The 25,722-nt window shown below is 56.0% G+C and overlaps 1 protein-coding gene across 1 annotated transcript in view; it reads left to right on the top strand.

The window, feature by feature from the left end:
- Positions 1 to 484: 484 nt before the first annotated feature.
- The window catches only part of AACS (acetoacetyl-CoA synthetase), a 53,665-nt gene continuing 28,427 nt past the window's right edge, over positions 485 to 25,722 (top strand). The window contains exons 1-8 of the mRNA XM_032310387.1: positions 485 to 791; positions 7,322 to 7,425; positions 9,364 to 9,484; positions 15,381 to 15,494; positions 18,326 to 18,423; positions 22,060 to 22,174; positions 22,343 to 22,424; positions 25,307 to 25,454. Coding sequence (XP_032166278.1) covers positions 659 to 791; positions 7,322 to 7,425; positions 9,364 to 9,484; positions 15,381 to 15,494; positions 18,326 to 18,423; positions 22,060 to 22,174; positions 22,343 to 22,424; positions 25,307 to 25,454 — 915 coding nt within the window. The 5' untranslated portion in view covers positions 485 to 658. The remainder of the gene's footprint in view (positions 792 to 7,321; positions 7,426 to 9,363; positions 9,485 to 15,380; positions 15,495 to 18,325; positions 18,424 to 22,059; positions 22,175 to 22,342; positions 22,425 to 25,306; positions 25,455 to 25,722) is intronic.

Here is a 25,722-nt window from a genome sequence, read left to right on the forward strand (position 1 = left end):
TGGATAGCCGTATGCGGATTATCTATACGACACTCATTGGTGTGCCGTGTACTTTATTGCATGCGTTATGCTATGTATGACGTATACAGGGCATCTTCTCCACCGTCTCTCCTGCTGACCCCGGGCAGGAGCTTTGCTTCCTTCACTGCTGTATCCGCACAGCCCTGCACGGTGCCTGGTACCCACCAGGCGCTCGGTAAATAATCCGCAGGAAGGACAAATCAATCGCGAATGAATGAGCACAGGAACGAGTCAGAGCCCCTAGCTCCCTTCTTCCCGTGCTGCTTTAACCCCGTCATGCCCCAGGTAAGGATGGGGAGCTCGGGAGCAACGCGCCTGCGCAGCTCCGCCCACCGCGCGCGCGCGGGTTCGAGTCCCGACGGCAGCAGGGCGCGGCGGCGAGCACTCCTTTGCGAGCTGGACACCGGCGGAGGGTTACACGCGGAGGGGCGGGGCCGGGAGGGGCGGGGCCTGATGGGGGCGGGGCCGGCCGGGGATCCCGCGGACGGCGCCCGCGCCGCGCTCAGTCGCGCTGCCTGTTCCCGGTCCGCGCGGCTGACCCGCCGCCCCGGGACCCCGCCGCCCCGCCTGCCGCCCCTGGCCCGCTCCCAGCCCGGTTCCCCGTCCCAGCGCAGCGCACGCCGCCCCCGCCGCAGCCATGTCCAAGCAGCCGCGGGCCGGCCGGGAGGAGATCCTGGAGTGCCAGGTGATGTGGGAGCCTGACAGCAAGAAGAACACGCAGATGGACCGCTTCCGGGCGGCCGTGGGCGCCGCCAGCGGCCTGGCGCTGGGTGAGTGCCGGCACGCGGCCCGGGGGCTCCGCGGCCAGCACCGCCTCTCCACACAACCCCCCCCGCCCCGCCCCGGGCCGTGGCCTCGGGGTCCGAGGGGCCCCCCGGCAGGGGGACTCCCCTCCCTGGGGACCGGGGCGCCGCCTTCTCCGGGGCGGTGCCGTCAGGGCCCCTGCTGCTCGTTGGAATCATCCCCTGATTCTCAGTGTCCCTGTTCCGGGGCTTGGAGGAGCCACCGGAATAGTGGGGGCTCCCTCTCCAGGGCGTGGGGCGCTTTGTGACGGTGGGGTTTGCCCCCGTGTCTGTGCAGGAGTCTTCCTGACTGTAGCATCTGTGTCCCTGGGAGGGGGTTCTGTGTCCCTGGGAGGGGTCCCCACCTGCCCCCGCTTCCCCACATGCCCCTCACCCCCACCCCGCCTTGGAACCTCTGGGGACTGGGATCCCTGGCTAGTCTTCAGCTTGTGAGAGGAGGTGCTCCCTGGGGTCTTGCACTCTGGCCTTCCTCCCAGACATGGGGGCTTTCTGACTTCTAGCTCTTCTCCTCTGTTTGTGGGGTCCTCTTGCCTGCCGGTATCACCTTGTGTTGTCCCCTCCTAGTCCCCCCAGCCTGAGCTTACTAAAGGGCTAGCGTGGAATTCAGGCACCTAGGAGAAGGAAGGTCAGGTACAGCCTTTGGGGTTGGGGCGAACCTCCTTCCCGTCCTGTTTACACTCCCAGCCGGCTGCAGACCTAGTCACGGGCACTCCCTCCGCCGTCACCCTGGCTCTCAGAAACCGCCTGACCGGGCTGCATGTGGGCTGGGCGGACGAGGCCCCTTTTCTGGGTGAGAAGCACCTGCTCGCACTTCCCTCCAGCTCTGGCGGGCTTGTCCGACTTCCTTCAGGGCTTTTCAGCTCCTCATGGGTACTTTCCTCCGCTTGGTGGCCCTCAGCTGGCTTCTGGGACTCCTGTATTCCTGGCCGGGGCATCTCCGTTCTCAGCCATCCTCCCAGAAGTGGAGACTAGGTCATCTTCCCTGCCTAGGCAGTCCTCGGCAGCGCTACCTTCCTTCTTAATCCTCCGCTTTCCGTGGGGGCCTTGTTCCCTCCCCCCTGAACACTGGCTGGCTTCCCTGCTTCCTGCTTTTCCTTCCTCCTCCCTTCAGTACACGCTGCTTGCCTTGCCGGAGCACAGGTCTGACTTTGTCTCTCCTTGGCGCAGAGGCTCACAAGGGCCCCTTGTTGACCACGGAATAGCAGACAGTGCCACCTGGCAGCTTCCAAGCCCTCCCCCGTAGGATGGAGGTGTAGCTTCCACTGAGCCCCTTCTCTTGGGGGACCCAGCTTCCTCCCTCCCTCCTGCTCCCTAGACAGGGAGCACCTTGGAGACAGATGTGGCTTATTACTCGGGAGCTTCTCAGGTAGTAGTTGGTAAATTAACGTGTGTCGGGCTGGGGGAGAACAGACCTGATTCCTGCTCCCCTAAGAAGAGCCAAGAGTGGAGCATGAGTCTGCGTAAACTCTGCTCCGTTCGGTCTCTCGTTCCTGTGCCAGCAGTAGCCTAATACTCTTCTCCCGTGCTTAACTGGCTGTGCCGCTTTAGGAAACGATTGCACACGAGTTGTGATGCAGGCGAGACACCCTGGCCTGACCACCTGGATTTCAAACTGGCTCCACCACTTCTCGCTGTGATCACTAGGAAGTCAGCGGATCTTCCCGAGCCTCACTTTCCCCGGCTGTAAGATGGGCATGGCGAGAGGAGCCGTGTCAGTGGCTGGTGTGAGGGTGACTGGAGGCCCTCACGCCCAGCGGTCCCCTGCACCTGACTGGCCCGCGGGCCGCTCTGTGAACACTGCCAAGCACGGGTGGCTCCCAGTCGGCCTGCTCGGGCCCAGACTGGACCTGAAGACTTGGCTGGGGCGACTCACACACTGGAGACTCCATAGATAAGGCAGGATTTCCAACTTTGTTTGAAAACCCAAAGGCCTGTGATGCCGGGTCTGTGTCCCCACGTGGTGGTGGGAAGCGGGGCTGAGTGGGGTTCACCTCTTGGTCTGGGGGGCTTTGGAGCTTGGCATTCGTCTCTTCCTCCCCTTCCACTCCCAAGGGCTGAGCCGGCCTGCTGCTTCTCTCCCTTCCAGAAGCCCAGCCCTGGAGGTCTGGGCCTTTAAGAGCCCACTCACACGGCTGCCTTGTTTTGGATTGTTGTCTTCGAATCTTTTCTCCTTTCATCAGCTCTCCAGATGCATGTAATTTGGACTTTCATTCTGCTTCGCCTTTTCATGAATTCGTGAGGATTCTAAGTCATAAAGGCTGTGCCCTTGAACTTGTAGCCTCTGAGCGCCAGTCCCCACCCTCCAGGTCTTGTGTGTAGTGGTATGCGGTGTTGAGCAATGCTGTCCCTCCTTGTACGGAGAGAAAGAGCAAGGGACGCATCTTCACGGGGTGCTTCCGTGGTGTTCAGCCTCGAGGACGGATGGCTGGGGGGGCAGTCTCCTGCCTGGCTACCTGGGCACGAGGAGCCTGTCCCCCAAGACTGTGGTTGGCGTGAGGTTTCTGTCCCCGCGATTCAGGAGCTGGCCGGCCTGGGCTCTTTTTCCCGCTACTGGGGACATTGGTTGGTTTTTTTGTTACCGCTTCTAGCGGAGCTCACCCGAGAACTCCCCGCAAGCCCCTGTAGACCTGGGGCGGGGGGACCCGGATCACCTATGGAGCGTTTCCCAGATGCCGCACAGCCTACGTGCCTGTGTTGTGAGGCCTCTTTCGCGAGACCACCCCCCCCCCGGGTGCGTGCTGCCCGCACCAGCCCCCCGTGATTCGGGGAGGGACACCCGCTTCAAAATGCCCGCTGGTTTGGTGGCCTGAGCTGCGTGTCTTCACGTGGGCTGCAAGCTACGATCAGGTCTGCGCTCCAGCAGCTGGGAGGGCGTCTGCTTGCGAAGGGAAGGCTGGGTCCCTGGTCCCAAGCAGCTCCAGTGCAGCTGGAGGAGGAGGCTCGTGCAGACTGGCAGCGCTGCCGGTGAGTCAGTAGCAAGCGCCGGCGCACTGGCAGCCTCCCAGGCGCTCTGCCACGTGCTGGCTCTGTCGGGCCGGATCTGGAGCTGAGACTTGGAGGTGCGGGCTGGTGAAAATTCTCGTAGGTGGAGAGGAAGAAGGGGGTGAAGGGAAAGCAAAACTTGCACATTCAGATGCTTCTGGGGACCCAGCGGGCGATGGAGGCAATACCAGTCAACTTGTAGCGGGGGCCTTCTGTGCATCTGCGGACTCCGTCCTCTGTAAACTGGCCAGGTGGGAGCTGCTGGCACCCCGTTCCCCAGCTGGGAAAGTAGCAGCTCCATCCTGGCTGGGATGTTGCAGCTGTGAGTAGCCACCTGTAGTTTTTTTCCAGAATCATTAGTCTCTACTGCGTTTTGTGGGCTCTCGCCGCTGCGGGGGTTGGGGGGCAGCTTTCACCCAGCTCTGTTGCTGCTTGTCACTACGTGGTGTGACGGTGCCTTAGTGATCCAGGAGAGGAAGTTAGGCACTGTGCTCTCTGTTAGGACCTGGACTTGGAAGTCACCCTTGGTCATTTCCATACTATCCTGTTGGTGATGCAGATGAGTCCTGCTCATTGTGGGGAGGGGCAGCCCAGGGGTGTCAGGGCAGGTGAGAGGCAGGGGCCGGCCACAGCTGTTCTCCTGTGTCAGACCAGGCAAGGACACTGAATTTCATTTGGAACCTGACTTTAGGACGTTGGAAGCTAGTTCAGGTTCTTCATGAACACCGTGTAGACGGAACCACACAGGCCCATGGAAGGGGTCACTTGGGCTTCAGGGGTGCAGCCTGTGAGTGGGGCCAGGAGTGTGTGAACAGAAGCCGGAAGGGGCCCCTGCTTGTCCCTGATGACTTGGCTGGGTCGTTGGTGGGGAAGAAGTCTCTGCACCTTGACCTTCCATTTCTCTGCTGTCTTCATAATGTTAGGGGGCTGTTGGGACTGCTTGGTCCCCCGATTGGCAGCTGGGTGGCATCTGCCTCCCTCGGGGATGCTGCTGGTAACTCCCTCTTGATGGGTTTTTGAAGCCTTCGGTGGAGGTGTGGGTGTCAAGCCTCTGGTCCATCTCTTGTGCGAGCCTGGAGGAGTTTTTGGTGCTGGAACTCTTTGTCCTTTATGAGGATCAAGGTGACCCAAACCAAACAAACAAAAGACTGGGAGAGAATGGAGCTGCCGGCCGGTTTGCCTGGTGTGGCTTCCCCAGCGCGGGCGGGGTGGAGGCTCCTCTCCCGCCCCCGTTCTGGACCAGAGCCCCGCTCATGAACACTTCTGTGTACTTGCACAGCCCTGTCCCCAGGTCTTAGGCCACACCGTCCTGTCCACTAACTAGCCTGGCGTGGGACGTGCTCCTGCGAGCCAGCAGTGACTCTAGGGGCTGACACGCCAGATACCTCCTCTCTGCCAAGCGCTGTTCTTAGTGCTTTGTATGTTTTGACTCTTTCAGTCCTGACCATGATGCTGTGACAAGTACCATTCTCTTTCTTTTTTCTTTTTTTTTTTTTTTTTAATTTATTTATTTGACAGAGATCACAAGTAGGCAGAGAGGTAGGCAGAGAGAGAGGGGGAAGCAGGCTCCCTGCTGAGCAGAGAGCCCGATGCGGGGCTCGATCCCAGGACCCTGGGATCATGACCTGAGCTGAAGGCAGAGGCTTTCACTCACTGAGCCACCCAGGCGCCCCCATTCTCTTCCTTTGATGGAGGAGAAACTGGGGTCCAGAGATGACTGATTGCTCATCCGGGCTCACAGGGAGAGTGGCAGGATCTGAACCCGGCTGGTCACGCTCCGGAGCCTTTGTCTTTAAGCAAACGATCTCCTGCTCGTTGGGGTCACTGTTGTCCCCAGCTTGCTGGTGACAGTGCTGAGGTGCAGAGGGTGGGGCAGCTTGCCCACCGTCCTTGTAGTAAGTGGCTGAGCCGAGATTCTGATGCAGGTCCCCCAGCCCCGCCCTGGAACATGGGGTCACCTCTCCATGGTCCTGGGAGCACCATGCCCTCCTCCAGTCGATTTCCAGGTGACACACAGGGAAACTGAGTCCCAGAGAGGCAGACTGGCCTGCCTGAGATCCCCACGCGTGATCTCTAGAGTCACGGTTGGCCCCGGTGTTCCGGATGCCCGGTGCCTGGTGTTTTTCCCTGAGTGCTCGGTTGACCTGTTCTATGGCCCCTGGCTTGAGTAGGGGGGTGGGCAGGAGGGTGGTTCTCCGGGGGCTTGGAGGAGGTGGCCTGAAGCCCCGGTTCCCTGATCACTCTGTGACCTCTGTGCCGCCTGTCCCCATCTCGCCCCAGTGGATCCTTCTCCATCCCTGCCGCAGACCCACTCAGCCGGCTCCTTCCTGCCACCTGGCTCCCTCCCAGCCTGCTCACCCCGCCCTGGCTGCCGGGCCCAGCCCCTCCCCTGCAGCTCGCTCCAGCTCTCAGAGGTCTCCCCCTTCCTCTGTGTACTTCCTCCCTGTCCGTCTCCCCCCCCCCCCCCCAGGACTGGGAACAGGGAAGACCATTAAGTCTTTAGCTGACTGATGGCAGCGAGAGAATTCAGTCCAGCCATCACGTTAGGCCATTTTTTTCTGTTCCTGACACGCTGCTGGTCCTTTTCCTGCTGTTCCCATATCCTTGGAGCATTAGCGCCAAGGAGCTGGTATGATTGGAGGGCCTGCCGAAAATGTGTGGCAATTAAAAAGGCCCAGTGAGGGGCAGGGACTTTCCCCAGGTCTCAGGATGGGAACCTGGTGGGAAGAGCTTTCCATTAGTGTAAAAGCTGGAGAGAAGGATATATTGGCTCGTGCATAAAGTCTGGAAGGACGCATAAATCTCTAACTGGTTACTTCTGGGCAGGAAAAGTTAGATGATTGTGGGACAAGATGGAGAAGGACTTTTCCTGAAGGACCTTCTATACTCTAGTTATCTTGAATCATGCAAATGTATTGCTTATTAAAATAAAATAAATACCATTCTTCCCTCCCCACAAACACTGTTACTGGCACAAGAAGTCATCAGTAAGCTCCTAGTTTTGCACTTCCTGATTTTCAGATCTACTGGATACGATTTTTCTGTTTGTACAGCGTAATAGTAGCAAGCTTAATGGAGTTCTCATTCAGCCCAAGGCTCTGTTCTAGCGTCTGTCTCATGCATGTGTTCATGCTTATTTAAGTTCTCCCAATAGCCCTGGGTGCTCTTAACCATCTCCATTTCACAGACGGGGAAACTGAGACACAGTGTGCTCAAGTAACTTCCACAAGGTCACACAGCTAATAAACGGCCCAGGCGGGATTTGAACCTGGGCCTTGTGGCTCCAGAGTCCATGTTCTTAGGCACATTGGTTGGAATATAGCATCACTGGCCAGTTTGCTCGGGGCAGGGGGGCAAGAATTAAGATACTCCACCTTCCCCAGACCGTTTCTTGTTGGATACCTTTGAACTGCTCAGCCATAACTGTAATTCCTTAGGTGTGTCTGTCTTCTCACTGAGCTGCCAGAACTTTCTAAGCTTGGTTTGACCCATGTGCCATTTTATTTTATTTTTAGAAAATTATGATGACTTATACCACTGGTCAGTTGAATCATATCCAGACTTCTGGGCAGAGTTCTGGAAATTCAGTGGAATTGTCTTCTCACGCATGTATGATGAGGTAAGTAGGGGTTTTACTTAAGCATTCCCTTTTCATGGTTATGTTCCAAAATAAAGTGTTCATTTTTGGGAATACTGAATCATATTTTCTTCTTTTTTTTTTTTAAAAGCTTTTATTTGACAGACAGAGATCACAAGCAGACAGAGAGGCAGGCAGAGAAAGAGGGGGGAAGCAGGCTCCCCGCTGAGCAGAGAGCCCGATGCGGGGCTTGATCCCAGGACCCTGAGATCATGACCTGAGCCGAAGGCAGAGGCTTTAACCCACTGAGCCACCCAGGTGCCCCTGAATCATATTTTCTTTTGACACCTCGCATCAGTGTGAAAAAATCATTGCTCTAGAAAGTTGGCAGAAAATTGTGTTGAGGTCAATCTAATTGTGATAAAATACATATATTGTGGTAAAATACAAAATACATATAACACAATTTCCCATCTTAACCTTTAGTTGACCTTAACCACTTTAGTGTCCAGTTCAGTGGTGTTATTAAATACGTTCACATTATTGGGATGCCTGGGTGACTCAAGTCGTTAAGCTTCTGCCTTCGGCTCAGGTCATGATCTCAGGGTCCTGGGATTGAGCCCTGTGTCGGGCTCCCTGCTCAGCCGGAAGCTGCTTCTCCCTCTCCCTCTGCTGCTTCTCCTGCTCTTCTCTGTCAAATATGTAGATAAAATCTTAAAAAAATACATTCACATTATTGTTGTTGTTGTTGTTGTTGTTTTTATAAGATTTTATGTATGTATTTGACAGAGAGAGATCACAAGTAGGCAGAGAGGCAGGCAGAGAGAAAGGAGGAAGTAGGCTCCCTGCTGAGCAGAGAGCCCGATGTGGGGCTCGATCCCAGGACCCTGGGATCCTGACCTGAGCCAAAGGCAGAGGCTTTAACCCACTGAGCCACCCAGGCGCCCCTATTGTTGTTTTTTTAAGTTGTCAATAGTTTTATTATTTTTTAAACCTGAAGTTCAGGGAATGTTCCAACTCCTCAGACTGTCAGTCGATGACTCTCTGAGGAAAGCCGGTCCTGTTACTCAGTGTATAACTTCATTGTGTTCTTGTTTGACTGTGGGGTGAACTGTTCTGAGAGTTTTATGTGGAGGCACTTGGGGAAGGACATCCAGGTTCCATCCTGTTGAGGAAGGAGATGAGGGGCCCAGCCCCGTCTCTGGTGGGGTTGTCAGAGGGAGGGGTGGGTGGGTCCTGTAGGTCCATTTCCCAGATTTCAGTGGACCCTGCAGCCCTGGACGCTGCCGCCCTGTCTTACGTACTCTCTGTCACCTGCAGCTCTCAGTGGTGGGGCTTCATATAGGTCTGTTGAAAGAGTCCATTCGTGGGGGTGGTGTTTTCTCTTGGCGTTCATTTCTTTCTTTATTTTTTTAAACCTCATGGGGGAATAATTAGCACTGAAACCGTATTTCCTTATTTATTTAAAGATTCTATTTATTTATTTGACAGCGAAAGACACAGCGAGAGAGGGAACACAAGCAGGGGGAGTGAGAGGCAGGCTTTTCTCCGAGCAGGGAGCCTGATGCGGGGCTCGGTCCCAGGACCCGGGATCATGACCCCTGCCGAAGGCAGATGCTTAAGGACTGAGCCACCCGGGCATCCCAAACCGTATATATTTGAAGTGCCAGCGTGCTGATTTGATACACAGACACACTGTGGCATGAACGCCTCCGTCACCTTACTTGCCCTGTGATGAGAATGCTGACCATCTCTTCCCGGCGACTTCCCCGTGTGAGGTCCCGTCTGATGAACTACAGGGCGCTAATGTCTTTGCAGTTCCAAGCCTGGCGGCCAGTCCGGTGTTCAGTCTCTGAAACGATTTAATGATGCTTGGGGCCAGTGAGTTAGCGGGCTTCCCGGGAAGCAGAGTCACTTATGTTTATTACTGGTGTAGACCTCATCTGTGTGCTTTCTTGGTTTGCTTGGTTTGCTCCATAGGTCGTGGACACGTCGAAAGGTGTCGCAGATGTCCCCGAGTGGTTCAAAGGCAGTCGTCTAAACTACGCGGAAAACCTCCTCCGGCACAAAGAGAATGACCGAGTTGCCCTATATGCTGCGAGTGAGTCCCCTTGGATCTTCCTCTCTCCGTGTCCTGGGTGCCACTCACACGGGGCCATGAGGCCGGAGAGGCTCTGAAGTAGTCGGATCGCTGTGCGTGTTTTCAAACAATGTCTTGGCACCTGTTTTTTCCCTTTTTTTTTTTTAATTTCTTAAAAAGTACATAACGTTAAACGTCCTGTCTGAACCATTTTTAAGCGTACAGCTCAGTAGCGTTGGGTGTCTTCCCGTTGTGGCGCTTCAGCTCTCTGGAACATTTCCATCCTGTGACACTGACCCTCGCGTGCCCCCCTTCCTGTTTCGGCACGGTGTCCTCAGAGTCCAACCATGTAGTTGTGTGATGTTTTCCTTCTGATTTGAGGCCGTGTGATGGTCCCTTGTTCAGATACCCGACATCTTGTTTGTCTCTTGGTCTGTCACGGGGCACCTGGGTCACTCTCACCTGCTGGCTGTTGTGAATCAGGCTATGACAAACACGGGTGTGCACGTAGCTCCTTGAGGTCCGGCTCTAGATCCTTTTGGACAGATACCCAGAGCTGGACCGTATGGTGAGTCTCTGTTTCATTTCCCGAGGAGGTTCCTCCATACTGGTTTCCCTAACCGGTGCTCTTGGCACCTTTCCGATATCATTCAGACCTCTGTTGACTTTCTCTTATTGCTGAGAAAGGGAGGGGACAGTCATGTGATCATGTTTTATGGGAGAAATGGAGACACCGAATATTAAAGTAACCAGCTCAGAGTCACTGGGACAGTTAGCGGGGGAAACCACAGCTGGGATCTCGGCCCGTTGATGTCTCCTTTGAATAAGGTTTAGAGAATATTAATTTATGTAGTAGGTGGGCTCTTTAAGAGTTGGCATAAAATATTTAAAATGAGGAATTTTCTTAGTGAGGAGACACTGTGGTTGGCTGCTAGTTAGGTGTGTGAAATGCAGGTTTTTGGTAAGCCTGAAGTACCATTGGGTTTATGTCATATTGGTAAGGTTTGAGGTGTTTTGGGGTGGATTTTCTAGGTGACTGTTTCTCCTTTGAGTAACAAAGCTTTACTTAACTTATTTTATTTTTAAAAGATTTTATATATTTATTTGACAGACAGAGATCACAAGCAGACAGAGAGGCAGGCAGAGGCAGAGAGAGGGGGAAGCAGGCTCCATGCTGAGCAGAGAGCAGAGAGCTGGACATGGGGCTTGATTCCAGGACCCTGGGATCATGACCTGAGCCAAAGGCAGAGGCTTTAACCCACTGAGCCACCCAGGCACCCCTTACTTACTCAGTTTTGACGCAGCATGTGCTACTGTGTTGTGAGGAAGTAGGGCAGCAGCTGAGGAGACTGAAATTCAGTGGACCTTTGGTGTTCGTGACTCACAACTTCCAGTTTCGGCATGGTGACAGAATCGAATGCTGTCTACGTGTTTGCGATGGCTGTCCCTGCCTTTGCAAGGGAAACCCAGAGAGCTGTGCCCCCTGCCATCACCTGCCCAGTTCTTGTGTCTTGCCACCTGTTCTCAGTCCTTCCAATCCTGGTCTACACTGCAAGTTACTCTTTGTTACCATCAGTGGTGTTACACGTCAGCTAATGATGCTTGTCCAGGTAGTGCCTGAAATAGGGGTAGTTGAGCTGCAGTAGCTGTGTGACCTTGGATGAGCCCCTTAACCTCTCTGGGTGTGTTTCTGCCTCTGTCCAACGGAGAGGAGGACTGTACGTATTCAGGAATAATGGAGAGTTTAAATGAGCGAATACGTAGACGTGTTTACGACCGTCCCTGCCACAGGGCAAGCGTGCACCAGTCTCCGTTGAGATTATACCTCTGAAATCCCTGTGTGGCTTTTAAGTCCTGTCTGTCCACTTCCTGCCTTGGCTTCCCAGAGCACATCTTGGGATGGGACCCAAGCTCACATCTATCCTTAAAGCCCGCAGTTGCTTCCGATGTAGATTGTTGGTTATGAGCCCCAGAGTCTTGTCTTTATGCAGCGTTTGGGCTGTTCGGGATGATTCTGCTCCTTTCCTTAGTTCTTAGCCTGATGCAGTTTGGGCTGAGCATGTAAGTGTTCCTGGGGGCTGGGGGCGCTACACCAGGCCCGCATCTCTCCCTTGCTCTTCAAGGAGGTGTTTGCCTGTCCATCTATCCATTCACTCACTCGCTCCCAGGTCTGTCTCAGATGTCTTCCTGGTGCAAGGTGCTGGGAACCTGGTGTCGAACAGAACGGCTGACCTTGTAGTGGGATGGATGGTAAGAAGCAGCATGCAGATGGTCTCTGACTTAGGATGGTTCAACTTAGGACTGATGTTACAATGGTTTCACACATTCAGTAGAAACCGCACTTGGAATTTTTTTAAAAAATTATTTATTTGTTAGAGAGAGAGAGAGAGCACATGTACGAACGGGGAGCAGCAGGCAGAGGCGGAGAGAGAAGCAGGCTCCCTGTGGAGCAAGGAGCCCTATGCGGGACTCGATCCCAGGACCCTGGGATCATGACCTGAGCTGAAGGCAGCCACTTAACCCACTGAGCCACCCAGGTGCCCCTGCACTTGGAATTTTGAATCCAGGTCTAGTCGCGGGCTCATGATCCGCGGTCCCATGCTCTCCCGTGATGCTGGACAGCGGCCGCCGCTCCCCATCAGCCCCGGGATCACAAGGGTCCCGGACACCCCCTACACCCTCATGGCCAAGCCGTCTGTCACTGTCAGTGCAGGAGTCAGGAAATGACACAAGAGAGTTGACACTTCCTTATAAAACAGGCTCTGTGGTGGGTGATTTTGTCCAGCAGGAGGCTCATGTTGGTGCTCTGAGCACATGGAAGGTGGGCCGGGTGCAGCTGCGGTGGCCGCCAGTTAGGTGTGTGAAATGCAGGCACATTTTGAGCTAGAACCAGTAGGCTAAGCCTTAGCTTTGTAAAATGAAGGGAGGAGGACATTTACCTGGGGTTCCTTACGCCCTTGAAGTCTCATAGGAGTTGGTTTACACCAGGGTTTCAGTAGCGAGCTGTGCGTGTGACACGGGCGTGCCCGCTGTGTGATCGTGGTCACCACAGCACGTGGCAGGAGACCAGCTGGAGGCAGTTGGGGGGCCGCATCCTCCTGGAGGCAGAGAGAGGCGGGAGCCGGGAGAGCGACCTTCCTTCTCGTGGGATTTCAGCCACAAGAGTCAGCCACGCCCTTACGTGGCTCGTGTCCGTGGTTCTCTGCATCTTCCCAGGTTGTCAGCCACCATCTCTGTCCAGTTCCTACAGTCTCTGTCGCCTCACTCTTCTGCAGCCCCAGAACCCTCCGGTCTCTGTCTCTCTATGGGTTTGCCCATGCTGGGCATTTCTAGAGATGGGATCGTGTGGCCCCTTGTGTCTGGCCTCTCGCACGGCCTCATGCTTTCAAGGTCCCGCCACCCTGTGGCAGCTGTCAGTGCTTCCTTCCTTTTTATGTCCTGGTCACGGTCTGGTGTTTGGACCTAGCGCGTTCTGTCTGCCCACGAGAGGCCCTTCAAGGGTGGTCCTGCCCCATGCATTGGGGTCCCGTGGTGAGCACCGCTTGGCACATGTTATAACCCGAGGGGCGGAAACACTGGGTCTCTCATCGCTTCTCCTCCCCCGTCAGATGTACCCGCACTTCCACCTCGGGCACTACACCGGGTCCAGGTTCCTCCACCGGGAAAGTGGGAAAGGTCAGATGGGACTCTTTGGACAGACAAAACAGAACCAGCTGTTTTTTTTCCAAGGTCCAGCTGTGTCTTGAGCCTGAGTTAGGGAGTGAGTGGTCATTCTGGGTGTGCGGTGGCTGTTTCACACTTCTCCCTGCGCACTCTCTCCTGCCCACGGCTGCCATTCCCTCCCCTCAAATAGGAGAACCCCTTCTTCTAGTGAGCTCCCCCTTGTATTTGCAGTGGAAATAAGTGCCCTCAAGCCAGGGACCAACTTAACTTACAAATAGCGTACCTCTTCTTCTTCTTCTTTTTTTTTTTTTTAAATTTTATTTGACAGCTCGAGCGAGAGAGAGCACAAGCAGAGGGAGCAGCAGAGGGAGAGGGAGAGGGAGAATGCGGGGGCTCGATCCTAGGGTCCCTGGGTCCCTGGATCATGACCTGAGCCGAAGGCAGACGCTTAACCAACTGAGCCACCCAGGCGCCCCACAAATAGGGTGCCTTCTTAAGCTGGGTCCTAGATTGGCTTGGGGGCTTCAGGGTCACTGTGCTTCAGCTTCTGCGTGTTTTTCCTGATTTCCTTCCTACTCTCCTGGCTGAGTGCAGGTGCTCGTGGAGCTCTCTCTCCTTCCCAGCTGGCTCAGACATTCTCAGTAGGCCCCATCCCTCCCATGTTTGATCCCAGGCATGTTTGATCCCGCGTGAGGCACGAGGTGCCAGCCAAAGGAAAGCGGTTCACCTGGTGTCTTCAGGCTCCAGTGAGCAGAGTTAAAGCAGTACGAGCTGAAGCAGTACGGATTAGCCCTGCCAGTGTGGTCGTTCTGAGAACAGCTGCCCGCACAGCATGTTTTGTCTTTCAACAGTGGTTTTGGGTTGCTGGGTATTTTAATAGGATAAGAAGTCACATGGGGGAATGGGAATGTGGGAGAAGTAATTACAAGGCTACCCAGTGAGGAGAGAAGAGAACTAGGGGTAGGCATACATAACTTTAAGGAAATGGGAAAAGCCAGATTTACACCAAAGAGAAATCAGGGTGTTTGGAGGAGTGAAGCTTCGTGTTACAGAATTGAACAGCAGTTAGCAGTCAGGAATAAAATATTTGCATCCAGGACAGTGGTCAGAGGAGTAACGTCTTTCCACTTGAAAGTATGTTCAAATAATTTTCCCACACCCATGCACTGTCAAGTCATGGTTATTTTCTTTCTAAGATTTTATTTATTTAGAGAGAGAGCGAACATGCAAGTGGAGGCAGGGACCAGAGGGAGAGGGAGAGAGAGGGTCCCTAGCAGACCCTGCGCTGATTGTGGAGCTCCCAGTGTGGGGCTCAGTCCCAGGACCCCAAGACCACGACCTGAGCCAAAATCAAGAGTCATGGGTTAGGGAGGTATGGTGGTCATTCCGGGTGTGCAGTGGCTTTCACACTCTTCCTCGCGTGCTCTCTCTTGCCCACTGCTGCCATTTCCTCCCTTTAAATAGGAAAACCCCTTCTTTTAATGACTGCACTACCCGAGCGTCCTGGTTGTACTCATTGCCTGTTGCTGCAGAGCAAATTACCTGAAAACCATGGCTTAATGTAACAGACCCTTAGTGTCTCACAGTTCCTATGGGTGGCATGTTCAGAAATGGCTTGGCAGGGCGCTTCTGGCTTGGGGGTGTCCCCTGAAGTTGCACGAGGATGTTGGCAGGTGCCGTGTCATCCGAAGGCTCGACCGAGGCGGGCAGCTCCACATTCAAGATGGCGCGCCCCCATGGCTGTCGGTGGGAGACCTTGGTGTCTCACTGTGTGGCAGCTCGATCCCCCAGAGTGAGCGAACTGGAAGCTGCTGTGTCTTCTGTGACCAAGCCTCAGAAGTCACTTGTCTCCAGTGTCCTACTGGTGACCTGGCTTGGGCCCTTTCCTTCCGAGACCATGAGCACCAAGGGCGGGTCTCCCCGGGATCATCAGGGCACCAGCCAGAACACTGTCCTGTTATGTTATTGCCGTCTGTTAGGTGGAAATTTATGTCTTGCTGTTGTCATGTGTTGTTTCTTCGACAGCGAGGCTGGTCATGCTGACCTTTTAGGCTGACTTCCACATAGACATCCTTCTCTAGGAAGTTGAGTAAACCCGTGTCTGTGTGAAGTTTCCGGGCACCCGTTTCTAACCTGTGTTTAAACTGTGTGAGTTTTCCTCCTCGTCTATGACTGAGAACCTGTCTTTTAGGGCTAAATAGGAGAACCTGTCTTTTAGGGCTGTCTCTACAGTCTGTCCCTTTTCTCTTCCCAGGGGAAGGCAGAGAGGAAATCGTGAAGGTGACATTTGAAGAGTTGAGGCAACAAGTGGCTTTGTTTGCAGCAGCAATGAGGAAAATGGGTGTGAAACAAGGAGACCGGGTGGTTGGTAAGTATTTTTGGTTCTTGTGGTTTTGCGGTGGGGAGACTGAGGTAGAGGCACTGGATTGGAAGGTTGAGGCCACTTTTTTACAAGATGGCAGATTACATGCAGCCTTGTAGGACTTCAGTGATCTGTGCTCGATGGAGTCTACACAGGGAAGGTCATGGCACAGGGAGAGTGCAGGGTAGTCCATGCAACAGAGATAGCCTGTGCAAAGGCCCTGAGGCTCATGGGCGCAGGGCACTTGCAGGATTGACAGGAGTGTGGTGGGCTAGGTGTGCAGGGCGGGTAGCAAGGCTGGCAGGGACTGCCCTTCTGGAAGGAAGCAGGGTTGGAATCCTCAGACCTGAATGAGAGGCCTGGCTCCTCCCCCCCCCCCCCTCAAGTCCCTGCCTTCCTTTGTTCTCTCCTAATCTGGTGGTGAGTCATGTTTCTTACAGTTTTCTTTTCACTTTGACTTCGGGAGGACCTTTAAAGGCCTCTAATTGAACCTGTTCTCCACTGCAAGGCGTTTTAGTGAACTCAGATGTGGGTGGGTGTAGCCCCAGGGGCAGGCAGCAGCAGATAAGAAGACTTATCATTCCTGCAGGTGGGGTGATGGGGATGCTAGCCTGCCTCCCCGCACCTCCATGTGGTGGTGGGACTGGGGCTATGGGGCAGGGGAGACAGCTGGGGAAGCTGCTGCTGGGCCTCTCCCCAGAGAGCTCACTGCAAGTGGGCATTCAGCGTGTGTTTGCAAAGAGGGCGGCCTTATCATGTGTAAACAGAGGAGAGGGCTGTGCCTGTGTCTCCTCGCATGGCAGCTGGGCCTGGGGGCCTTGCTGGCATCAGTTGACTAGCTCCAGACAGTGGGGATGCACCAAGTGGCCTCCTGTCTTAGCCCTCATGGGGGCCTTCCTGTGGTTGGTCCCTGTGAGCCCACGGAAAACCCACCACCACTCTCTCCCTCTCTCCGCACACCCTGCTTTGTTTTTCTGCTCTCCTCAGAGACCACCTGAAATCTTGGGGTTATTCGTGTGCACACACGCGTCTCTGTCCTCCCGTACTAGAGGACTGGGGCTCTGTCTTCTGTTTGCTGCCGCGTCTCAGGGCCCAGGGAGGCGGGCGCACAGCGGGTGCGTGATGGACACGGAGTGAGCGAGTGTGGGTGCGGGGCCCGTGGTCACGGCAGGCATTGCGTGGTCGAAGGCTCAGTGTCTGGGGTTCTTCTTTCAATTTAGCCTGCCCTTTTGAGGTTTAGGAAAGGATTTCAGAAGGTCCTTCTTCCAATTTTCATTTAAAAAAAAAAATCTCTTCTCAAAGGAAACGTTTTCTGAGAGAAGGAGAAATGGAGAAGCGGGTGTGTTGGGGAAGATGGCTGACAGCCCTGGGTGGGGGGGCACACCCGACTCTGCAGAGTCAGCCTAGTCCCTGGCGACCGGCCCTCGTGGGTGTCACAGCGTGGACACTGACTGGACCGTAGTTCCAGGCTGGGGGCTGTGTTTCCCTGACGGGGGCACAAGGGAGTGACCCCCGGGGAGGGGCATGAGGGGCTCCTCACACTGCGGTGGGGCCGCCCGTGGGGGGCTTCTCTTGTCTGTGACTTGCTCATCTCCTGGCTCTCTGCCAGGCTCCATCAAGTCTGGCCGCGCAGCCTCCCAGGGCTGGGTCCCGTCCGGCCCCGGGGGCATCGCAGTTTACACACCAAGCTCAGCATGGGTCTGAGGCCTGCCTGTGGCAGGTGCTGGGCGCGCCCTGCCCCCCCCGGGACTCTCCTGTCCTGGCGGGGGCGGTCCCAGGGGAAGCAAGGGGAGAGCTGAGCTCAGGGCCGTGGGCGCTGGGACTGTGGGGCTTCTGTGGTCACCGGGGGACCATGGCCCCCTGTTCCCTGATGCCTCGTGCGTGCTCCTTTCCTCTGGAACATTTAGGATGATCTGTTTAATGGACCACAGTCCCACTGGACACAAAGATTCTTTCGGTCTGTTGTGGTAAAAGCCCAGCCTCCTGCCGGATGGAGGGTCTGTGGTGCTTCTCTTCCAGTCTCGTGACTGTCCTGCTCATCGTCTTCACTCCCTTATTGCCTCGCCTTCCCTCTCCATCTGTCTGTCTGTCCATCTTTCCTTCCCTCCATGCACCTGCCAGCCGCTCACCAGTATGAAGGCCCTCATATGCCGGGCATGGTAAAAGGCACTTGGTAAAGCAAAGAACAAGACAGGCAAAGTCGCTGCCCTCCCATGAGAACCAGATATAAAATGGCCACTTACGACTATTGATGTAGGTGATTGTTGAGGTTAATTTGGTGAGGGAGAAATAGAGTGTGCTTTGTGGGGACTGGCCAGGGAACTCGAGCTTATGGGGTGACCTCGGAGAGGGCATCTCTGAGAAAGTCTCATTTGCATTAAGAGCTGAATGATGAGTTTGCAGAGTCAAGAAGGCTGGTGTGTGTGGAAGAGTGTTCAGGCCTAGAGGAGATAGCCTGTGCAAAGGCCCTGGGGCAGGAGGAGCTTAGAAGAACTGGAGAACTGAAAGAAGGCTAGGACTGAGCCCAGTGTGGGAGACAGAGTGGAGGGAATGGAGGCCGGGGCCGGATCCTGCAAGGGCTGGGGGGATCGCCCTGGTTAGGTTGGGTTGGAGGGGGTGACAGTAGGACATGGACAGGCTGGTGATAAGTGGTGGGGCGTTCTGAGGGGGCAAGGTCCAGGCACCGGGGTGAGGTGGGGCTGGCCCTGCTCCTTGGACCAGCGAGAGCCAGCATCCCCTCTCCCCACTCCTGCCCTCGCTCTCAGCGGTGCCTTTTAGAGGTCTGCCATGTCCAGCATACCCTGAACCCAGGCCTTTCTCCCTGTGCCCAATGACAGGTTATTTACCCAACGGCGTGCATGCGGTGGAGGCCATGCTGGCCGCAGCGAGCATCGGCGCCATCTGGAGCTCCACATCCCCAGACTTCGGTGTGAACGTGAGTTGGGGTTCCTACCGATTCCTACCCCTGGGGGTGCGGCCACTGTGGCAGAAACATTCCCATGCGGTTTCTGCAGGGGAGCGCTCTGCCCCTCTCTGACATCTTGGGCAGGTGTGCAGGAGGCTGTGTGGCAGGACTGGTGGGTCTGGAAGGCGACCATGTCCCCGTGGCCTCCCATCTCACGGCTGGTGACATGAGAACGAGAGAAGGAGCCAGAAGGAGCAGAGTCTTGTTTTTCAATCTAAAAGTGAATGAGTCTTCCTTTTTTCTAATATTACTGATGTCCCGTCTGGGTGTACGGTCTGCGTCAGCGTGTGTTCTGTGTGATCTGGCTAGAGGGGGCTGGTCATCTGTCCACGGATCCGTCACCACAGGAGATTTTCTGTAGACAGTTGTCTGGATTTGCTCACAGAAGTTCCCCCGAGGCCTCCCTGCCATTTCTGGTCTCTTACTTTGAATCTGTGCTCTCTGTGCTCTGTGCAGGAGGAGGGCGGACCTCCTCCTCTTTGTGAACCCCGCAGGGACCTCCGGTGCCTCCAGCTGCTGGAGTGACCCAGGCAGGGGCAGGCAGCTCACACTCAATCCCACCATGGAGGGCAAAGCAGCGGCAGAACAGACTTACCCAGGGCCCTAGGGACCTCTCCTGGTTGCAGAGCCTTGGGGATGTGGGGTCCTCAGGAGCCCTGAGGACAGACCCCAGTTAGAGGACCCGGGGTGCTTCCCTGACCACCAGCCACTCTGCCCGGTGTCGGACTGCTCCGCTCTCGGCACGCCCCTGCTCCGGCACGTGACTGTGTAGCCCAATGTCTGAAGGTTGGCCTGGCCTTGCCGACAGCACACCCTTGGCCGGCTGTTTATCCTCCGTGTGAAACAGGCTGTGGGAAGACAGGGCCATGAATGAGTGTCGGAGGTTTGGGCCTCTGGTCGGCACACCCGTGCGGCAGGTGCAGCCATTGGCGGCGTCGGAGCTCAGGGTCCTGTGGTCACTGTGCGTCTCGTCTGTGGGGTAGGTTTCTGGGTACGAGCCTGATGCTCACGTCTGCCTAGGGACTTGCTGTCCTGGCAAAGGTGGTCCCGGTACCTCTCATTTTTCCGATGCGGTGCAAAGGAGGAACAGACGCCTTCTCTGGCACAGAGGCCTGGAGACGTGAGGTGACCTGACCCGGGGTGAGGCCCGAGCTCTGCTGAGTTCAGGAGGGGTGGCCTCCCCAGACCTCACCACTTGGCGTGGTTTTTCTCCTGGGGCTTACCTGTGCCTGTGCCTGCTTCGCCCCGTGGAGGACCACCCTGGGTCGGCCAGGACTGGAGCTCTCTGTGCAGCCTCCAGTGCCCCAGGCTGTCCGTGAGCCTGTGAGAGCTGCTCGGGGCCAGCAGCATCCGCACAGAGGGTCTTGGAAGGTTGGGGCCAGCCGGTCCCTGGGCACTGTTCCCTCGGACACCTCAGCAGCCCTTGAGCTGTGTTGCTCAGAAGCAGAGCTGGGAAGGCAGTGCAGCGCGGTGGTTCCTCCCTGGATTCGGGTCTGGCTTTGCTGCTTCCTGGCCGCGTCCTCAGTACACACTGGGGAGCTGGCAAGGGCCACAGAATTCATGCTTCTGCGTTTTCCTGTCAGGGGCTGGGGGCGGCCCTGGACACACCCACGCAGGTCGGGACATGTTAGCCGTTATCCAGGAGGCCAGTGGTCTTGAGTGATATGGAGCTTTTGACACAGGAAGATGTTGGGAGAGCTGTGTGTGGCCCTGGGTGGTGGTGGTGGGGAGCAGGCGTGGCCCTGCCTGCAGACCTCCCGCAGAGCAGAGCTCCTGGTGGTCCTGGTGGTGCACTGGGAGGGAGGACCTAGGCAAGCGTCTGGCCACCTCCCTCCCGGCTGTTCTCGCGGATCACCGTCCTCTCCGGGCCACTCTGCGGGTGCTGGCGCGCACTAGATGGCAGTGTGGCCCCCTCTCTCCGCAGGCTTCAGCACGCCTGGTCTGGGGAGTCTCTCTGGCCTGCGGGCCAGTGTCTCGTGGGAGAGTGCTCCTTGGTTTCCTGTCGTGGGGCCAGTCTTCCCTAGTGCAGGTGGCCTCACCGCTAAGCGTCCCAGCCTGCAGGCCCAGCTATGTCCCCGGCTGATGGGAACGCTGGGCTGCTCACTTCAGCTGGCACTGCCACCTTGAGGACACAGAGCCACTCCGGGGGTGTGCAGGCTGAACGTGTGGGTGCCCGTAGCAAACCAGAGTGGGGCCTGGCATGCAGCCCTTGGTGCGTGGTAAGGGATTTTTATAGGCAAAAAGTTTTTTCCCAGAGAAATCAGCAACCCTCAGCCCATCTTAGAATCCTGGGCTTTCAGAGTACGATTTTGCTGTCGTGCGTGTGTACATCACCACGGTGCCTTTTATCCCCCTAATGGTTTTGCTGGTGAGCCTCATGAATTTTCCAAGTAGCCCTTCCCCTTGTGTGCACGGACAAAGCGCCCGGTCTTTATGCCTCTCCCTTCTGGTTCCCATCTCCCCGGTATTTTCTTGGGGAATCACGGCTTCACTGTTTGTGCTCTTAGAGTAACCCGGGTTTGGTTGTCAGCTGCTGGCCTTGGACCGATGCACAAGGGAATGGAAGGGGCATTCTGGGCTGTGCCTTCCCAGGAGCCGTGTTTGTGGATGAGGAGGGCTCCACTGTGTTCTGAACTTGGGGGCAGACCCGGCTGGAGTGCATTTGCCTGTCACCCCTGGGAGACCACTCGGGCTGTGGGGAGCGCGTCGTGAGGCTGCACCTGTTGGTTCCCATCTGTTCCCCGCCGTCCCAGAGACCAGGTATGACCTGCGTGGGAGGCCAGCCTTCTTCCAGAGAGAGACGTGTGCTTGGCAGGGTGGTGGGTTCCACGTGTGCTGTAAACAGACACGTGGCTGCGGTGAGCCTGCTTTTTGTATTCATTTATTAAAAAGATTTATTAATTTATTTTAGAGAGTGAGAAAGCGTGTGTGGGTGTCAGTGGGAGGAGGGGCAGAGAGAGGGAATCCCAAGCAGACTCCCGGCTGAGCGTGGAGCCTGACGCAGGGCTCGGTTGATGCCATGACCCATGAGATCACGACCGGAGCCGAAATCACAAGTCGGATAGCGACCACCCCAGCCAGCCAGGCACCCCGAGTCTGCCTTTTCAACAGAGCTTGTGTATTAGTGTACACATTTATGCGGTCGTGCATTTCGTTGGCAAGAAGCGCCGTTTGGAGGATTAGAAGAGAACCAGGACGTGGAGGTGCTTTGTGGTGCGAGTTGCCTTCCTGGAAGGCGAGTCGTCTTTCCCGTGTGCTAGAGGAGCTGTGTTTGAGGCTCTTTCTGCAAAGTGTGGGCTCTTTCTAGAAGGGCCACTACTCGGCCCCCAGTTTCCCCGTCTTACAGACTTGTGTTTTGCTCTTTCGGTGTGTGTGTGTGTACACCCTTCTGGTATTTCTGTAGGTCGAGTCCTTGAAGTGACGGTCCCGTCTCAGCCGTGAGCTGTGGTTTGCTGGGCTTTCCGCGTTGGCGGTGGCTGATAGGGGCGTGGGAGTCAGGCTGGTGGACGGTGCCGCTGGTCTCTCCCCCGACGTGGTCCTGTCGGTGGCTGAGGCTGTTTGCCTTTGGCGTGCCTAATGGCGACCACCCTTTCCTTCTGTTTGCAGGGCGTCCTGGACCGCTTTTCTCAAATCCAGCCGAAGCTCATTTTCTCCGTGGAGGCCGTTGTGTACAACGGCAAAGAGTACAGCCACATGGACAAGTTGCAGCAGGTGGTGAAAGGTGGGTGGCCCTCCCGCGTCTCAGCTAGCAAGGCAGGGCGCAGGGTGCCCGGATACGAGGCCCCCGGGGCCCCGCGTCGGCCGTCCCTCGGTTGTGTTACACTCTGTGAGAAATACCAACGCCCGTATGCTGTGGCCTGTAAGCCCGTGCTCTCCCTCCTCCCCCCAGGACTTCCGGACTTGAAGAAGGTGGTGCTGATTCCTTACGTTGCCTCGAAAGAGAAGATAGACATTTCCAAGATTCCAAATAGGTAAGTCCGCCATGTGCCGATCGCTGGTTCCGGGCAGAACCCCCCGGAAGTCCCAGTGGGTTGTCCAGTCTGTGAATCCTTTCACGGGGGGCGTAGCATTTTAGAGGTGTGGGGGGTTTCGGTTAAAGATCACAGTTTGTACGTGGGCACCCGAGGCCACACGGCGGTTTTGCAGCGGAATGGAGAGCGCCCCGGAGTCCTCTGTCTTTCCCTCTGCTGTGACTTGACGTGTCCGGTCAAGGCCAGTTCCTTGATGGAATAGAAATTGCCACATGTATGTGTGTGTGCACGTGCACGTGTGCATGTGTGTGTACATGTAAACACGCTCGTGTGTGTATGTTTCCCTTGTACGACCTTTGTCCCTATTGCTAATAGCACTTTCCTCTTTTTTTCTGACATTTATAAGCTGATGCATCACTCACTTATGTACCTAATAGTATTGGGGGCAGTTTATTTTGGAAGAGGAATTCAGGAACTGGGCTGTGGTTTGGTCACAGTCGAGTTTGCCTCCAGATTCTTGGGGTTATACTCCCGTCTCCTTTCTTGAAGCCATCATGGGGGTTTCCGAGGTCAGGTGTGTTTACTCCCTCTCGCCCTGTCAGGGGGAGCAGGGGAACAGGGAGGAGATTGCAGGGGTCTTTTTGGGGGGCAGACAACTGACACGTGGCTTGGGTTTTGTCCAGGCTGCTTTCTAGGGGTGCTGAGGGGGGACGTCTAGGTGCTGTGCTCCGGGGGTTGTGGTCGTTGGGAGGCACGAGCCACACCTGCTGGGAGGGTGAGCCGTGACCACTGGGCCCAGTAGTTAAGGCTATGCTTCTTGTGGGGCAGGAGGTGGACAGGAAGTACCCAGGGGCTGAGAGAAGGGCTCAGGTGTGGGGGAGGTGACACCGAAGGTGCCTTGACAGATGAGCAGGGTTTGGGGGCAGCTGCTGGTACCCGGATTCCGGAGGCCGCAGGGTGCTGCCAGCAAAGTGACTCTTCCGTGAGGGCGGTGGTCTCACCTCTGTGACCCCGTGTGAGGGATTCACCTGTCTGTGCCTGGGGTCCCCATCTGTAAAATGAGGAGATAACAGCACTTTCTTTGGTAAGTGGACACCAGGCCAAGTGCACTTAGCGTAGCCCCAGGCAGCCATGATGGGCTGGGGACAGCCGCAGGCTGAGGTGCACTCTGGCCACGGGTATCTGCGTCAGCATGTGCGGGGCCTTACGGGCAGGCTCGGCACTTGGGTCGTCCCTGAGACTGGGGGGGCCCTGCCAACTGTGATGAATGACAGCCAGATGACGAGCCCCGGTCCCAGTTCCCACCGCGCACTCAGCTCCCCTGCCTTTCTGTCGGGGGTCAGAACGCAGAGGCCGGGAGGAAGACCAGACGGGCTCACTGGTCCCACCATGGCCCGGCTTTTATCCTTCTGAATGTGTTCATCAGTGGCTGATACGGAACGAGAGCATCCTGTAGCATCCCGTGAGCCACTTCATTCAGCTTGATACGATGTGAGAAGCTCCTGCCGTCCCCCCCGGGGCATGGGACCCCTGCCCAGCTCATCTTTGCAGGATGCCACAGATAAACTAAGAACAAGAACGTGCCCGGGCTCAGAGACCTGGGGTTGCGGGGGGGACCACCCTTTGGGATTTTCATTTTTAGAAGAGAAACAAAAGTAATTGCTATTTACCGTGATTTATAGACCCTTTGGAAGAAAAGGTTTTTCTCTCTGTGTGAAGGATCCGATTAGATCGGACACTTTGTGAAAACGGGGTCCGAAGGGGAGGTGGCGGTGGAGTGGGCCGTCCATTGCTGGAAAGTTCCACAGTGAATCATTGTCCTGACACTCTGGAGCAGAAAGCTTTGTTGTTTGCTGCTCAGAGTTGAATTATTCTGCAGGCCCTTTTTAACCCTCTGCGCCTCCCCCACGAGACAGCCTCGTCCTTAAGGATGCCTTCCCCTGCAAGATAGCGCGGTTCTTCCCTCTCGTGTGGATGCATTTGGTTTCAGAGTAATTATCCTTAGCAAATTGCTGCAGGCTGAGTTCAACCGATTCTCCCCCTTCTGGAAAGAAGGTTTCATTTGTCAAAATGGCAGGGTTTTTTTCCTCCCCCTCCCTTCTCCCTTTCAAGGCAGCGGAGAGAATAGCGCCAGGGTCCGTGTTCCTGCTCATCTCAACACAGAGAAAACACCTCTCCCACGTGGCTTCAGCAGCCCAGTTCCTGCTCAGCAAACAAATCTGTTCCTCCTCCGCTGGTTTTTGGCCACCCGCGTGAATGCCCTATGTCCGCTTTGGGGGCGGATTTCTTAGGTGGTAGTCAGCGGCCAGACTTAATTTTGTTTCTGGACAGATATCTGTACCGAGCTACTGTCCTCCTCGGGACACGTGATACATTTGCCCAGAAGCATCTCTGTCATGGGATCTGGTCTTCAGATCTCGGCCCCACTGTGCCGCCCCGACCTTCCCGTGGGGGAGCTCAGGGGTCTGGTCCTTCCTTCCTGCCCTGCTCTCACAGGGGCCAGCACAGCTTCCTTCCCCCAAGTTTGCCTGCAAATGGGACATGTTCATTGTAAGTGGTCCTTGTGCACAGTGCGTGTTAAAGCCCTCCAGAGAGTCTCAGAAGAGATAGCCCTTGGTCTCGTCAGCATGCTAATAAAGCAGCTTGGAATTTTCAGTCATTCGGTGTGTTTCCCTTCAGTTAATGTGAATGCGAACTCATAGAGATCTGACTTTTCCCCCCTCTCTCCCAGAGAGCTTCCAAACAAGGTTAGTTTTCCCTGGAAATCCTACAACGTGGCAGTAGAGGGCAGCGAGCGGCCACGTCTAGCCTGGGAAGCCTCGGCAGACGCAACCCAGCCTTCTGGAATGTTCACTGTCCGTCTCTGTGTGTTCTGCCCCCAGCGTGTTCCTGGATGATTTTCTTGCCACCGGGAAAGGCGCGCAGGCCCCGCAGCTGGAGTTCGAGCAGCTGCCCTTCAGCCACCCCCTTTTCATCATGTTCTCGTCGGGCACGACCGGGGCGCCCAAGTGCATGGTGCATTCCGCTGGGGTACGTCTCTCCACCCTCTGTCTGCTCCCCTGGGGACTCCTGGCTGGCGAAAACAGCCGTTTGGGCGTGTACTCCAGACCCCCACCCGGCCAGCCTGCACCCCCTCCCCAGAGACTCCATCGTGCAGCTCCTCTGCAGATGTGGCGGGGGAGCGTGGAGGTCCGAGACTGAGCTTGGGCTGCTGTTCCAGGCGCTGCTGTGGTGCCTGTCACCGCCGGGACGGGGGTGGAGGCCCCGGGGTGAGCCTCTGACTCCCACACTGCGGCCA

The sequence above is a fragment of the Mustela erminea genome, chromosome 13, assembly GCF_009829155.1.
Source record: "Mustela erminea isolate mMusErm1 chromosome 13, mMusErm1.Pri, whole genome shotgun sequence".
NCBI classification, from domain to species: domain Eukaryota; kingdom Metazoa; phylum Chordata; class Mammalia; order Carnivora; family Mustelidae; genus Mustela; species Mustela erminea.